Source organism: Maylandia zebra, unplaced genomic scaffold (genome assembly GCF_041146795.1).
Source record: "Maylandia zebra isolate NMK-2024a unplaced genomic scaffold, Mzebra_GT3a scaffold32, whole genome shotgun sequence".
Lineage (NCBI taxonomy): Eukaryota > Metazoa > Chordata > Actinopteri > Cichliformes > Cichlidae > Maylandia > Maylandia zebra.
This window is the reverse complement of record NW_027490062.1, coordinates 54,914-72,139: the sequence shown is the minus strand read 5'-3', so window position 1 is coordinate 72,139 and position 17,226 is coordinate 54,914. Positions and strand designations below refer to the sequence as shown.

The 17,226-nt window shown below is 41.9% G+C and overlaps 1 protein-coding gene across 1 annotated transcript; it reads right to left on the bottom strand.

Annotated features, from left to right (window-relative positions):
* Nucleotides 1-6,505: 6,505 nt before the first annotated feature.
* LOC143416197 (uncharacterized) lies at nt 6,506-9,605 on the bottom strand. The gene is made up of 9 exons (XM_076881623.1): nt 9,557-9,605; nt 8,990-9,298; nt 8,729-8,903; nt 8,543-8,626; nt 8,295-8,440; nt 8,020-8,100; nt 7,720-7,901; nt 7,137-7,361; nt 6,506-7,051 (listed from the first exon to the last, which is right to left on the bottom strand). The coding sequence occupies exons 2-9, from the start codon at nt 9,286-9,288 to the stop codon at nt 6,654-6,656; spliced, it is 1,590 nt and encodes a 529-aa protein (XP_076737738.1). The 5' UTR covers nt 9,289-9,298; nt 9,557-9,605; the 3' UTR covers nt 6,506-6,653.
* Nucleotides 9,606-17,226: the final 7,621 nt, after the last annotated feature.

Genomic DNA, 17,226 nt, shown 5'->3' with positions numbered 1-17,226 from the left:
GCTTTCTCCCAAAGCCCTTGTACGACCTTGCAGGTAGTCTTGCTGCTTTGCATTGTCCGACATACTCCTTGTACGCCACGCCAGTGGAGATTGTTGGATCAAGGTTGATAAATCCCTCTTCCTGCTGTGTCCAGTGTCTGCTGGTTTGAGCGGGCATGTACACAGCTCTCGTCTGCAATAGGTCAGGTTCCTCATCCTCTTCAAGTACAGGTGCATCCTCTTCCTCCATCTCCAGGGGGAGATCTGGAGGCAACTTTTTCTCCGCATGGGGTTTTGGGTTCCCCATTCGATAAAGAATGTCATAGTGGAGCTTATAGAGAGTGAAGCCGAAAACCTTTTCACAGACTGACGTTGAAAGGATCCTGTACTTTTGGAGCTCTGCCTGTGTCATCTTCAGCTCCAGGAGTAGGTCCTTCACTTTCTCATATGACACAAAATCCTTATTCATGATAAGTCCCACTGAGCTGACCAGCACCAAGACCTTGTTCCGTGTGTGTTTTTCAGTCTTCCCCGGAATCCTCTTCATCACTTGCGCCAGCCATGGCATTCCATGCTCTCTGTACCTTTCAAGGGTCCTGGCGTAGCACAGTCCACGGCGCTCCATCTCCATGGCCACATCTCCCACTATGGCCATGGCCTGGGACTCGATGGAAGGCTCCCTGTCTTCATTATGTATCTCTACATAATCAATCAAGTTCCAAGAAGCCCTCCTTGTTCCCTTTATGTCGCGGTACTTAATGTCTGGGAACCACCTGACCTTCAGCTCAAGGAATCCTGCTCTCAGGCATTCTTGTACATTCTTCCCTTCCCCTTCAACAAGCTTCCTCGCCCGGGCAAAGGTGAATGGGGTCGGGAAGGAGTCTCTGGTGGCCAGGTTCTCCGTCAGTGCAGCCAGATTAATGTGTCCCTTTAGATTCTCTGGGCATTTTTCCCCTTGCAGCTCTGAGATGAAGATGCCGTCGTTCCTCCTGAAGAGGTCTTTCAGCAGGAGTTTCACAAGCTCAGGTCCCAGCACGGAAGGCTCGCACTCGAGAGTCAATGTGAGAGCAAATAGCCTCTCGATTCTTTTCATCTGGAGTGTGTCCCTTGTCCAGTGTGCCAGAGGAGGTGGGCAGTCGTCAACAGCTGCACCAGTTGCTGCACCCAGGCCCATGAAGCCCCGCATGTTGGTTGCACTGAATTCGTGCAGCGAGCTGGTCCCGAGTGCTGCAGAGTACTGTCTGTCCATGTTGGACAAGGGGTGCCCGTATAATGCCTCCTCCAGCGCAAGCTCCAGCTGGAATGCCTTCCACACTGGGAGAAAGCCGCCTTTGCCTGTGTGCTTCTCCCCAAGTTGCCGGAGCTGGTCAGCCATATACTTTAGACAGCGAGACAGTATTTCATTCACGCTTGGCTGTTCCTGTTCCCGTTTAAAGGGTACAACGAGGGGGAAGTCCGTCAGGCACTTATGTAATGCACTCAAGTCGAAGAATGAGCATGCATAAACAATGTCTGTAAAGTCTGCCAGTTCCTTCCCTTCTATCCCCTCCACGATCTCTATTCTCAGGTTATAATTACCTGCTGCCTTCCTGGCCAAGTCCATCATGTGGATGTAGTAGTCCTCAGCTCTGGTGGCCACCGCCTGAACGTAATTCGGGTGGCCGAGGCCACCAGTGACGATCAATCCACTAATGGGGTGCCGGAATGTGGACATATAATGAGTGTGTGGGCTGTCCACATAAACTTGCCAGAAGGTGACGTTAGGCCTAGTGGCAATCTCTGCCAAAGCTGGCAAGATGTCCGGTGGGTGCTGGTCAAGTTCTGTCTGCACGTTAACACACTCGTGCATGGACATGGACGTGAAGAGCCTAGCTCTGGGTCCAAACATCCTTTCCAGTCCTGCTCTTGACCAGAAAAGTGTGGTGTGAGGGTCCAGTGGTATGAGGTTGCAGGCCACGTGCAGAGAACATCGCACAACCTCGTCAGGGTCAGCTACTTCCCACAAATGAAAGGGGTCCCTTGTCTTTTGTCCAAATTTATAGACAAAGAACCGGACTTCCAATGTTGGATGCTCCGGCAACATCCTCTTCGCTTCATCCAGTTTGGAGAGTACGAACGTTTGATCCTGTGGCAATACGTTCATGCTCCCCTTGTTGTGAATGATGGTCTTCTGCAGCGTGGGTCTGCTCAGGTCTTCCAGTGGAAGGTCTTTGAGCAACTCAACAAATTTTGTTAAGATGCCATTAACAAGGTCCACCGTGTGTCTTGGTAAATAGTCAGCCATTTTACAGACTCTGTCCACCACCACAAGGGACTTGGGAATTACTATAGCTTCTAACTTGAATCCCCCGTCCAGGTAGGCAAAATCAAAGCCTCTTACCTTTCGCAGCACTTTTAAGCCCTCCACAGACAACTTACTAAGGTCAAAGTGTTTCTTTATGGTGTGCCAGGAGTTTTTCAGCTGGTGCATTTTGAAGGGTGCCATGTTCAACCTAGAAAAGGGTATATGCAGGCCTTCCAAGTTTTTTAGTTCAACCACCACTCCGTCGTAATCAAATTTACTCCAAACACGTCTCGTTGGATCCTCAACTGTCGTTGCCTGCAATGGAATGAAAATGTTGGGGTCCAGGAGGAAATCCTCAACGCTTTTAGATCTGGCGAAAGCATCCGCCAAACCCTTCATGTTTTCGACACCAACGTCCTCCATGGCTGTTGTGTTCTGGAAAGAACAGAAAGTATAATCAGGTAAGTAAAAAAGAAGTGAAACAATGTAACTGAAAAACTGTTAAACCAGGAAAGACAAAAAAAGTGTAATCATGTAAGTAAAACACATTAAAATCAAGTAAGTAAAGAACAGGAAAGAGCAATTTGCAACAGTTAAGAATATGCCAAAAATATTACCTGTATTGTAAATACAGTCTTTCAAGACAGCAGATAAAAAAAGAAAAGTTGTGTGTCTTAGTTAACCAAGACGCTGTGGTCATAAATCCAGAGACACTGCTCCTCTGAGTTTCAGGGCATGAATGACTGAGCTGAGCACTCCTCCCCTTATATAGGGTCCAGTCAAAAGTTGCCGCCATAGGAAATGAATGTCGTTCAGTGAATGAGCCAGTGAACGACAACCCCTGAACGACACTCACTGAATAACCCACTCAACGACACTGACTGAATGAGCCAGTGAACGACACCCACTCAACAACACTGTTATTAGGAAAATTGTGCTTAGTAGTCAGTATAATCTTTTAACACTAGCATCCCCAGGCTTCTACCTTTCTACCTATAAAACCCGAGAGCAGTCAAATGGTGGAAGTGGAAGCTAAATTGGCTAAATTGACCGCGGAGTCATCATTTTGCGTTTCTACCTTTAAAAGCCGGAGAGCAGTCAGTCAAATGCTGGAGTCGTTCATATGTATATTAGGTCGTTACCTAGGAATTCTGGAGGGAGGGGAGTGGGGGTGAGTGATTGAGGGGGTGGGGGAGTGGAGTGTTTCAGTTTGCCATCTTAGGGAGAAATCAACACGTCCTTTGTATGTCCTTTGTTGCTGACATTTATTGATGAAAACAGTACAAAAAACCAACCATTTGTACACATATTTACAAATGGCCTGCTGAGTGGTGCATGGAGCATGTTCATTGGTTCATGGACCTCCCTGAACTAATGGCATTTATTGCAATTGTCATCTTGCAGGGGGTTTACAGGGTTCCATCGGTAAATGACTGCTGGTCAGCAAACCTGGGAAACCCACAGATAATTGGAACTATGGCACGAAACCGCTTCCAAGACATCATGCAACACTCCACTCCCCCACCCCCTCAATCACTCACCCCCACTCCCCTCCCTCCAGAATTCCTAGGTAACGACCTAATATACATATGAACGACTCCAGCATTTGACTGACTGCTCTCCGGCTTTTAAAGGTAGAAACGCAAAATGATGACTCCGCAGGGGTCTAAGGTAGAAAACCAAAATGACTGCTCTCCGGGGGTCTAAGTGCTAATGATATAAGTTTGCATATGGTAGAATGCTGCATGTAATCATTTGTGTGTAGAAGTATATGGTAAATATATAAATAATAAATATACAAGTATATAGTTGGTGGCATATTGAAAGAATGTCTCATCCTAGGAGGTCTGTAACATTTTAGGATGTTCACCCCCACATCCTAGGAGCATGAGAGAGGTCGTACCTTGTCTTATTCTCAGTTCTGGAGACTGCACTTTTGCTAGCAAGAAGTTTCTCTTCTCTGAGTCTTTACTGAAGAAGTGTTTTAGACTATATTTCTTAACAGACACTGACTGCATGAGCCAGTGAACGACACCCACTGAACGACACTCACTGAATGAGCCATTGAACGACTCATTGAATGAGCCAGTGAACGACACCCACTCAACGACACTGACTGAATGAGCCAGTGAACGACATCCACTGAACGTCCCAAATGTTATTCTATGTAATAATTTCTGAAAAACCTTTAGGTATTTATTTTATAAAGTGCATTAGTTATGATTTCAAGTATGGTTTTAGGAAATTTTTCCTCCATATGTACAATTATATAAACATACAGACACACAGACACCTTTTAAGCCCTTGTCCTCTGATCAGGTGTCCATGTAGCATTTACCTGGACCACTGTCGCCAAACCATCTGTTTCATAATACATGTAATGTTTAATCCGCACTGGTCACTCCACTTTATTGTCATTGATATTTATATTTAAAAGTGCAATACTGTAATTTTCTGCTGCTCATTCCTGTGCAATATCCCATCTGCCCTCCCGTCATATTTCTTTTCAAGATTTTCTTATTTAATCACTAGTGTACATATATTTATAGATACATATATATTTAGTCATCTTTTCTCTTTTACCATGTCTCTCTAATATTTTGCTCCTTACTATTTTTCTATTTTCTTATTATTTTATTTTCCTATATTTTCTCCTACTGTATCAAGCTGCTGAGTGACTGCTGCTCGTCAAACACATTTCATTGCAATGTTGACCCTGTGCTAACTTGCATATGACAAATAAAACTGAAAACTGAAAACATGTAAGCTTTTTCTCTTTGGTTTGTTTGAGCGTTTGTTTTTTAAATACACAGCAAGTGTCACACACACTCTCTCTCTCTCTCTCTCTCTCTCTGTCTGTCTGTCACACACACACACACCTCCACATTCCAATCTAAGGAACAAACGCTCACTGAATTATAAATAAAGACCGGGGCAGTTCCTCAAGGCAAGGCAAGGCAAATTTATTTGTATAGCACAATTCAACAACAAGGTGATTCAAAGTGCTTTACAGAGACATTAGAAACAAAAACAAATAAAAAGCATGATTTAAAATAGATTAAAACAAGCAAAGAAACAAACTAACTAATTAACAAACAAACAAACAAAACAGTATATAAAATCAAAACAGATCAGCATCAGAACTTTAAAGTCTATCCTCTGACGGACAGGCAGCCAGTGTAAAGACCTCAGAGCTGGACTGATGTGGTCCACTTTTTTGGTCTTAGTGAGGACTCGAGCAGCAGAGTTCTGAATGAGCTGTAGTTGTCTGACTGATTTTTTAGGTAGACCTGTAAAGATGCTGTTACAGTAATCAAGCCTACTAAAGATGAATGCATGGACTAGTTTTTCCAGGTCCTGTTGAGACATCAGATCTTTTATCCTTGAAATATTCTTGAGGTGATAGTAAGCTGACTTTGTTATTGTCTTAATGTGTTTTTCTTTTCTTTTTCAAGTTTAGGTCTGCATCCATCACTACACCCAAATTTCTCGCCTGGTTTGTGGTTTTTAGATGTATAGATTGAAGTTCTCTGGTGACCTGTAATCGTTTTTCTTTGGCGCCAAAGACTATTACCTCAGTTTTGTTTTTGTTTAGCTGGAGAAAATTGTGGCACAACCAGTCATTAATTTCCTCAATGCATTTACCAAGAGCCTGTACAGGGCCTCGGTCTCCTTATTTATCTTATTTATCCAAAGTGCGACACCTGAGCGCAGACCCGGGCTGTTAAACAAATATGAGTCAATGCAGATGTCAGACAGACTGTCCAAATTCTCCCAAAGAATCTGCAGGCACCTGTTTAAAATTGGCTTAGGATAGAAAATTCTAAGTCTATTATTGAGATATTCTTATTTTCTGTTAGTAGTTAATCTTTCAAATGACAAGAGATAATGCCTAGATATCTCACCTCATCTTTCATCTGTGTATTACATATTAACTGCAGGAGACACTCATGTAGAGCTAGTATCTCACATTTATTATTATTATTGTTATTATTCATCTGTAAACCTGACGTGTTTCATAATCACCTTGGCTATGTTAATCATCATGCTCTTCAGGAGGCATCAAGACGCGGGGAACACAAATGAGAAATTAAAATGGAGCCACAGTGGAAGCAAAACCAGACACCTGAACATGGAAACACAAGACTTTCACAATAAAACACGAAACAGTGAACGTAAATAATACAATATGAAGCAGAGTGAAATTTGGAAACATCACACTTTATTTCAATACGTAAATTAAAACAAAACAAAACAAAACAAAAAACCCTCAAACCACATTTAAATTACATGCAAGACAATGTAAAAACAGCTGTGTTTTTTAAGAATAAAATCACTACATAAAAAAGCCCATGCAAAGAGAATAGGAAAAGAACAGATAAAATGAAAGTCAGCTGTCCAGCCACTCCAAGTCTTCCCCTTCACCACCATAAGATTTCCGAGTTACCCCGTAGTCCCATAACACCTCCTCACCAACTGCGATGTCCTTCAGGGCAATGAAAAGTATTGTCTCCTGAGGTCCTGCAGGGAAGTTCATTGTAAACTTCTGGGGCTTGATGTTTGGATTTTTTCGGGAATGGTTCATTCGCCTCCCATAGGTGTCAATGTCGGGATGACAGGCACAGGGGAATGCAGTGGCATCGATGCACATCCCTCGGTCACACTCGTCCCTGAAGAAGAACAGATACCCCGACTGGGGCCTCCGTTTCCCTTCTGCTTCAGTGATATATGTCCCGTGGTAATCGCACACTATATCCCCTTTGTGGAAAGGCATAAGTGCGATCACACCTGTAAGTTGAAAGATACCATCGGTCATGACAGGGCTCTTAGAAACGTTCACTTGCAATTTGTCTAAATGTTGTGTGCATTTTACCTTTGCCCTTCCGTTCCCCGAAGTCTTGCAAAGCCAGGCCCTTCCACTTCTGCTCTGCAATCGAAGACATGAGGGACTGGTTGTCTTGTATACTGGGCTGCGGAACAACCCAGGCCTGCAAGATGGCATTGACAGTGGGCTTGTTGGTGTGCCATTTCTCCTTGTCCAAAGCCATCTGCACACGTGCAGGCTGAGGTGGGTTTCCTCTTCTGCCAACTGACTGACCTAAATGAAGTGGTCACAAAGCGATGTACAAGAAATAATGCAAGTGATTATTGCGGCTTAAAAATGAAAAATCAACCATATGCATTTTAGTCAATCACGTATTTGTACCTTAAAATATTCCATATATTTATAATTGAGCTATCTGTGTATATTTGGGTGTACAACATTGAGTGGGTTATACTTACATGTATTGTATTATTTAATTAGTTCAGACTGTTACTGCTATTGTCTCTACACAAGTGTAACCCACATAATTTTCTTAGAGATTATTAAAGTATTTTCATTCTGAAATACATACAAAACAAACAAAGCAATGCAACAGAAGCAGCTCCATTAACATGACATGCCCAGGCCTTACCGAGAATGTACCCAACTCTTTTCTTCAGCTGAATATCCCTCCATTTCTTGTAGTGGTGTCTGTGCTGTGGAAAGCCAGCCTGTACACACTGCCGTTTGGATGGTGGCTCTCCATTCAGGGTGACCGGGAAGGCCTGGAGGAAGGCATCCCATTCTTGGAGTGGCAGGTGCGTAGATGATGTGCTACATGAAAGGTGTAGAGGAGGGGATGCATCAAATCCATCAAAAGTTTTTAAATGTGGAAACGTGTAACACAGGTTGACTTGTGGTAGTGTGTGATATTTTTAAAAAAAAAGTGTACCTGGCCTGTCCTGGTGTCGGTAGTCCTACTGAGCTTGATGCTGACTCAGCCATAGCATCCCCAGGTTCAGTGCTCAGGTATCTGTGGTTTTTAATGCATGCAAATTAATTAGAGCCAAGAGAGATGAAAAAACCAAAATACAAGGGGCGAACATCTCTGACATACAGCAACATATGTGGCTGACTGTTATGAGTCCAGGGTTAGGGTTTCTCTGTCAGATCAAAGAAACAAATCTTTCTTAATATGCTATTGATCCAGTTAGGTCAAGCACTCACCTCGCTCTCAGGCGTTTTACATCTAATGATGGGTTGGACAGTGGGACCCCACATTCTCCTAGGAAGAACTTGCCCCTATCATCGCTGCCAGCAATTTGATTTTCCAAGGACACTGGACGGATGTTCCTAAAATAGCAGTCCAACAACTGCAGAGAAAAAAAGGAATCAATGTTAAATATCTCATAAAATCAATTCACAAGGTGCCTATAGAGCAAGAAGAGAGTCGCTGCTGAGAATGAATGACTTACTTGTTCTTCCTGGCTGGTTATCTTCAAGTTACCACTCAGCTCAACACCATCAGCTACTGCTTTCCGCGCCATCCAGTCCTCTACCTGTGTATGTAAAAAAAAAGGTGTTGGAGCTTAAAGAAATACAGACTTACATCAGCTGTCATTTCACTTATCGTGCACTTTGGTTGTTGGTGGCGCACTTACACAAAGTTCTTGAACAGCATTTCCTGTCAGTCCATGTTGTAAAATCAGGATGGCCTCACAGTACTGTCTGAAGGTAGTCATTGCAAATGTGGGGATGCAATCACCGCCAGAAAGTCTTGTGTGGAAATATTCAATATCCTTCTTGGCCACAGCAAGAATTTCCTTCTTATCAGACCTATTGCAAATGTGACAGAGGTAAGACATTATTGAAAGTTTGTATGTGTCATCCAATATGTGGAAGTGGCAATAAGGTCATCATACCTCGCTGTTGGCACGACTGTCGAAAACGCTTGGGGACTGTTCGTGATGATAAATCCACGTGTTTGAAGGCGAGTGCAGAGTTTAATGCAAGATTCTTCATCCTTGCAGTACTCCTGGAGCTCTGAGAAGTTCCAGACTCTACCTTCATTAGAAAACAGCTTCTGTGAAGCAATGGCTCTGGAAGCTTCTTCCTCACATTTCTGTGGTGTGCAGTCTTTCAGGCACACTCTGCTCAGGTGTGTGCGAATGGACTGTTGCGGCTTTTTACAAAGCAGGCAGTAGACAACGTTTCTCTCCATCTTGTTTGCACTGTAAATACAAAGAGTGAGAGGCAGAAAGTGAGAGAGAAAAACTGCATATCAATTTAGTTTATTTTGATAGTATGAGAAAACAAACAAAGAACAACAACAATACATCCACACACAAACTTTGCTTCCATCCCACCCCCCAAAAGAAACTTAAAGAAAAAAAAGTTTTAAAACAAGTTTTAAATTTTAAAAATGAGGAGAATGGCACATGCAAGTTTTACATGTTCAACCACTTAAAAGCCCAACAAACAGTACTTACATTAAAATTGAACCGTTGTCTTCTGTTGTCGTCTTTCTCTCTCTCAGTGTCCTGCGGAAACAGAGTGGCAATAGCATATCACAAGTTGGCTACATTTATGTCCTTGTAGCTGTATGCTTCCCCATCCCCTTTTGCCCACTGAATGACAAAATGACAGGCCCACTTTTATCACCTACTGAACAACCCACTAAACGACCCACTGAACGACCCATTGACCCACCCACTGAACTGAATTTCTTGGTGAAAAATGTTTCTCATGTTACTTTAAGAGCTGTTAAAACTAACTAGTCCATTCTCCCGAGTGTTACTTTGTGTGTGTGTGTGTGTATATATATATATATATATATATATATATATATATATATATATAAATTGTAAAAATTAAAGCCGGCTATTGCTGTGCAGCAGTCTTTAAAGAAGGTGGTGCTCAAAGTAAAAAAAGGGGCACATATAACCAGGCTGTATAGCAACAACACACATTCATTGGTATTCATATATATATATATATATATATATATATATATATATTTTTTTTTTTTTTTTTTTTTTTTTTTAAACTTTTCTATCAGTCCTTCACAAAGAGGGAACAGTCTGTCTACATATTGGCCATCTCTCAGCTGGTGCTGGTTCCTGCTCATACTCTTCCTTAGGCGCTTGTGACTGTGTCCCCCTGTATCATCAAGGGTCCCAAAGCCAACACAGATGACCCTGCTAAAGTGGGTCCCCCAGTCTCTCCTGACTCTGGACATTTGCAGGTTCTCACACCTGGAAGTCAAGCAGGTCATAGGCTGCAGCACTGAAACACAAGTTACAGTTATAGGTAAATGTTCATGTACCTATAACTGTATGTATGAACAGTTTATGAACATTCAGCTCATAGATTTCTCACTTCTGAACTCTTTTAGTGTGTTTTTTTTCATTTATTGTTTAATCATGTGTGTGTGCCTGTGTGTGGTTATGAGCACCTTCTACAGAGGCATCACTGAGAGTATTCCCATTTAACACTCGTAATAACACACGCTGAAAATACTCCTTCTGTTGTTCTTTTTCAGTACTGTACACCACCTGATGGTTTTGGCTCCTGTCTCTTTTTGCTTTCTCTCTCATTGTGGAAAAGCATTATAAACATGCCAAAGAGAGATGGGTTCATGCATTTCAGTTTTAACTGTTAAGCATTCTGTGTGCATGCCTGTCTGGTTGTGTGTGTGTGTAAGACATTTGCTGTGTATGTAACCTTCCTGTCGTTGCCGGGTCAAATCTCACCAATTTACAAATTTAAAAAACCCTCACCAATATTGGGTTTTACATCTGAGTGCCTCGAGGCCTTAGTACGTCCTCCACACTATGCACTTGAACATATTAAGGTGATGAGAACTTCTTTTGTTTAACTTTGAGTGTTTGAATCAAGTTTGTTACATATGTGGGAATAGGAATCCACCCCCACCCCACCCCCTTTTGCCTACTGAATGACAAAATGAAAGGCCCACTTTTCCCACTTACTGAACAACCCACTAAACGACCCACTGAACGACCCATTGACCCACCCACTGAACTGAATTTCTTGGTGAAAAATGTTTCTCATGTTACTTTAAGAGCTGTTAAAACTAACTGGTCCGTTCTCCCGAAGTTTACTTTGTTCTTCTAGACCAGGGGTAGGCAACCTTTCTGATGGCGAGTGCCATTTAAAATGTCCTCAGAAGTCAGTGTGCCAAATGATGTTATGGTGTTATAACATCATTTGGCAACATAATAATGGTGTTATTTGTCTCTCAGAAACAGTTCATAACTTTCCTTCAACTCATTCCTGTCACCTAAAAGGTAAACCTTTCTCCATCACCTGTCCAGCTCTGATGATTCAGTAAGGACATCTCCTGGATTCATCTTCATGTTTCCCTCTCACCAGATATACAAACCATCATGAGCAGCAGCTTTTACAGCTGTGGCTCCAGCAAACATCAGCTGATACTAGAAAGTAATATCAAATTCCAAATTCTAACAGCAGCTGATCAAGCTTAAACGTGCTGCTCTTGTTTAGCGCGACATCCGCTGGTTTCTTCTTTCTGGCGCAAAGTGGGCGATAAATAAACACGAGAAAAGCCGTTGAAGTAGCAACAGGAGCGAGAGGGGGGAGAATGAGAGGAGAATGAGAGGAGAAGAGGCAGCTGACAGCGTAAAGACAGAATAAATCTAGCTTTGTGTCTTTTTTTCCATTCTAGCTGAAGTCCGGGACAAACTGTGTTCCTTTTCACCTTAATACAAAACGCGTGATATTTTCTCTGAATGAGGGTTGATTCCGTCTTTTTTACAGGCAACTCTACTAACTAACCTTATGAATAAAATACAGTTCACTATGGTATCAGTAACATCAAAGCACCCGCCCAGCTGTATGGAAACTCCATCATGCTAGCTAGGTATTGTAACTGACTGTAAAAAGTCAGCATAACAAAAATAAACTCCACCTAAAATTGGTTTATATCTGACCCAGATAGACTGCAGGTCATAACTTCTTACCATAAGTTCAGTTCACCTGATACTCGGACAGGTGTCCTGCCAAACTAGGTATCCCCGACAGAATTTGTTTCCCCTGCGTCCGGAGCACACGCTGGACTGTCCAAATCACGGACAAACAGTATCCCACATTGTTGATTTTTAGTTTACAAACACTTCTCATAATGACTAACTACTCCTGACATTTTTGAGAAGTTAGCTCTTTATACAACGAAGTTATAGTGGGATACAAATAATATCAGGCTGATCCTGCCACAATTTGTTCCCCCTGTGTAAATCACGGACAAACAGTATCCCACATTGCTGATTTTTCATTCACAAACACTTCTTATTATGACGCATTACTCCTGAAACTTTAGAGGATTTAGCTCTTTTTAGAGTAAAGTTACAGGAGAATAAAAATAGTTATCAGCCAAAATGTTAATGTTTTATTAAAATAATCCCATCTGATACCCCGTGAGATGAGAAAAGATAAGATAACTCTTTATTGTCATTTCACAGTCATACATAGTACAGTAGTACAATGAAATTGGAAAACTGTCCTACGTCGGCTTTTCCAATAAATATATAATTTTATATATAATAATAATAATATACATACATACATATATACACATACATACATATATATATATATACACATACATACATACATATATACACATACATACATATATATATATATATACACATACATATATATATATATACACACATACATATATATATATATACACACATACATATATATATATATACACACATACATATATATATATATACACATACATATATATATATATACACATACATATATATATATATATACACATACATATATATATATATATACACATACATATATATATATATATACACATACATATATATATATATATATATATATATACATACATATATATATATACATACATATATATATATATATATACACATACATACATATATACATACATACATATATATATATATACATACATATATACATACATACATATATATATATATACATACATACATATATACATACGTATATATGTATATATATATATATATATATATATATATATATATATATATATATATATATATATATATATATATATATATATATATATACATATATACATATATACGTATATATATATATACATATATACATATATACGTATGTATATATGTATATATATATATATATATATATATATATATATATATATATATATAACATAATTTTCTGTTGTAACCCTCAAACTGAATGGTAATGTAACGATACTAATTTTTCACTTTTTCACAAAATGAAAACATCAGTACTTCCTGCGTGCTCCCAGCACAGGGGAAACTACCTACTTTGGCACAACAGATCCAAGTATAAAAACAATGCTGTTCACGGTTGAGGTAGTGTCCAAACTGACGGACAGAGATTCAGTCACAGGTAGATGTTCCCACAGCTCTTTAAATGAATTCTGGCTGAAGGGTAGATTCTGATTAAAAACCAAAATGCCATCCTGCCTCAGTTAAAAAGGTTCCTAAAACTGTACTGCCTGATCAGTCACTGTACACTGTTAGGTTGTGGAAGATAATCCCTCGTCCTCCTCATACTGCAGACTGTTTAGGAAACTTGGCTCAGAGCTGCAGAAGTTCTTGACTGTCGTACATTTGTGGTTAGTCTGATGAAACTCATTTTCAGTGTACTGACTGAAAGTGAACAGCGGGTCCTGACTCCACGTCTGTGGTAAAGGGTTAGGGTGTTGAAAAAAGATCAGGGAACCAGCAATCGCCGGTTCCTTGAGATGCACTCTCCACCGTGGGACAGGATGGTGGTACCCCTGCCCCAGTTCAAAAAATTGCCCATCTTGGGTTTACGCGCATCTACTGAGCTGTTCGCGACGTTTCGGCGTTCCTTCGCCTTCTTCAGGCCGAGCTCAGTGTGTCTGTGTTGTGTGCCTTGTGCCAGAACTAAACTGAAAATATTAGAGCAATATTTCAATGAAATATCCTGAAACGCGTACCTTCACTCAGAAATCGGGGCTGGGGAAACAAAAGCAGAGTCTGAAAGTTTGAGGACAAACAGTCAAATCTTTTTCTCTCTCTCTTTTTTTTTTTTTAAACATGTCATAAAGACGAGACCCACAAACTCAGTATGTCTACTCATTAGCTACCTTGCATTATAAATATATAAAGTTTTAAAAAGTGCTTATTAAAAGAAACTATAGTGATGTGATAACTTCCAGCAGTGTCATTCTCATTTTTGTTCTTGACCAGCATTAATACGAAATGTCAGGGAGAGCAAAACGGTCGTCCTTCACAGTCCTCCTCCAACACTGACAAGGATTGTCCACAAAAAAACCCCAAAAAAACCCCCCAAAGAACTGGTCTCCCATTAACATTCATTCAACGTGTACACAAAGATAGACGTTTTTGGAAAAGTATAGTTAATACAAAAGGAGACTTCTCAAACTAAAGAGGAGAGTATTGGCGACTGGTAACACACTGCTGCTGCGACCGACTGGAACACAAGACGACAGGTAAAAATTAAAATAACTAGCAATAATTAGGGGTTAGGTTGGTGTCTAGGTGGGGGTTTTGGTGGGTGCCGGACGCTGTGGCGAAGAAGCCACGCCGATGGCTTCTTCGGTTCTGGAGATATGGCGAATCGGACCAAAAAGGATGGGACAAAAGGGTCCCAGTCGGAGAAAGGAAGGTGCAGAGGGCCTGGGTCCACCACCACTGTACTCAGCAGGCCCTGCCGGGTCGTTAGACACGCAGCATGGCAGGGATTGGTGACATAACATGTAGCAGTTTCCCTTCACAGAAGCGTCTGCAGCAGGTGGGTAGAGGAGCAGGCAGCAGAAGCAGGCCTGTGGAGCACTATGTCATCTGCTCGGCCTTGCTTCAGGATGCACTGTACAATTCGATAGCAAGACCTCATGGGTTACCACAAAAAAAACAGTGTCTTTCTGCCTCTGTGGTTCTCTTTGGTTTGTTTGAGCGCTTGTTTTTTAAATACACAGCAAGTGTCTCTCTCTCTCTGTCTGTCTCTCTGTCACACACACACACACACACACACACACACACACACACACACACACACACACACACACAGAAGCAGAGCAGCTGCTGTGCCACTGGGATTGAACAAGAGGTGCTCCCTCTGCTGGCTCAATGCGGTACAAAGTGTCTGAAGGTGTTATACCGGCGAAAATAACATCTTTCAATTGCATGTTTGGTCCACAGGATGGCGCCTAGCTGGCAAGTCCTGTACATTGCATATTAAAAGTTGTTGCAAGTGCACTCACATGTATTTTTTGTGTAAAAGAGACACACACACACACACACACACACACACACACACACACACACACACACACAAGCTGGTCAGCTGCTTTGCAACTCAACGCGGTACAAATCGACTTGTGTGCCTCTTTTTCTCTTTGGGTTTTCTGTGTGTTTTTTTAAATTTTTAAATACACAGCAAGTGTCTCTCTCTCTCTCTCTCTGTCTGTCTCTCTGTCTCACACTCACACTCACACACACACACACACACACACACACACACACACACACACACACACAGAAGCAGAGCAGCTGCTGTGCCACTGGGATTGAACAAGAGGTGCTCCCTCTGCTGGCTCAATGCGGTACAAAGTGTCTGAAGGAGTTATACCGGCGAAAATAACATCTTTCAATTGCATGTTTGGTCCACAGGATGGCGCCTAGCTGGCAAGTCCTGTACATTGCATATTAAAAGTTTGAGGGGAGAAAACGCTTTGTTTTCCAATACCGCTCTAAATGCCATAAGCTCACAGCCACAGCAGGAGTCGAACCCGGAAGTATCCCTCCACAGCCGGTTTTCAGAGTTGCCGCGACATGGAAGGAGCCAATCAGAAGAGGGACCTCAAATCAGCTGACGTGGGTCATGTGACAGGGAGTAGTTGATATGGGTTACACTTCCATAGGGCGGGCACTCTCCCCAGTCACAGACTGAGGTTGAAGACTCGTTGTAGCGGCTCCCCAAGTTCAGCAGCACACGCCTTTAGCATCCTAGGACACACCTTGTCTGGGCCTGCTGCCTTTCTGGGGCGAAGCTTCCTCAGTTGTCTCCTGACCTGATCCACTGTGACACTGGGAGATGTTTGGGAGGAGGGGGGGGGGAGAAGATGTCTTGCTGCTGAGAGAGGGATTGGAGGAGGGGGGTGTCTTAGTGTCAGGAAGGGGGGGAAGCGAGGGAGGTAGGAGAGTGGGCAGAGGACTCTGTAGTAAAGGTGGGGGGGTTGTGGGCTGGTCAAACCTGTTGAAGAAGTTGTTGAGTTCGTTTGCCTTCTCCACAGTCCCCCCCACTGTGCTTTTCTTGGTGTTGTGGCCTGTGATGGTTTTCACACCATTCCAGACCTCCCTCATATTGTTCCTCTCCAACTTCTGCTCCACCTTCCTCCTGTAGGTGTCCTTTGCTTCCCTCAGGCAGCGTTTCACCTCCTGCTGTGCTGCTTTCATCTCCTCCTTCACTTTGCTCCTGAAAGCCTTCTTCTTCATGTTGAGGACAGCTTTGACTTCCTGTGTTACACACAGTTTGTTATTAGGATAGCACCGTACCGTCTTAGCAGGGGTTAGGGTTAGCACATTACTTCATCCAGCTAAACTAATCGTCAACAACAGGTGTGTTCGGAGAACCGGAATAGCGAGCTCAAAGTTGGCGCGATGATTTGATCTTGGATGTAGTAAGCGAGGTACGAAGAACGGACCCCAGATAACACTGAAGAGTGAAACTGCTGCAACATTTACTTTTCTGAATACTTCTCATGTCAGTGTGCTTATTGTGTTTTTATGCTTTAAAGCTGAAAGTGGACTGTTTTTTCTATTTAATTAAAGACGCTTTTAGCTTGCTTCTAACTGCTTTTGGCTTTTAAGTGTATTCTGTTGTTCAATCAAATGTCTGAATTCATAAGAAGTACAGCAAAGATGTAAACAGGTTGTTCTGTTGTACCTGGTATTGACCATTCTCATTTTAACCACTTGGTGGCTGGCATGGTTGTTTTTTCCTTAGCTCTGAAAACACAGACTGCATTCTTTGGAAGGAATTTACTTGAAGGGTGCTTGTGCCCAGTAATGTATATGCTTAAAAAACAAACAATAAAGACAGA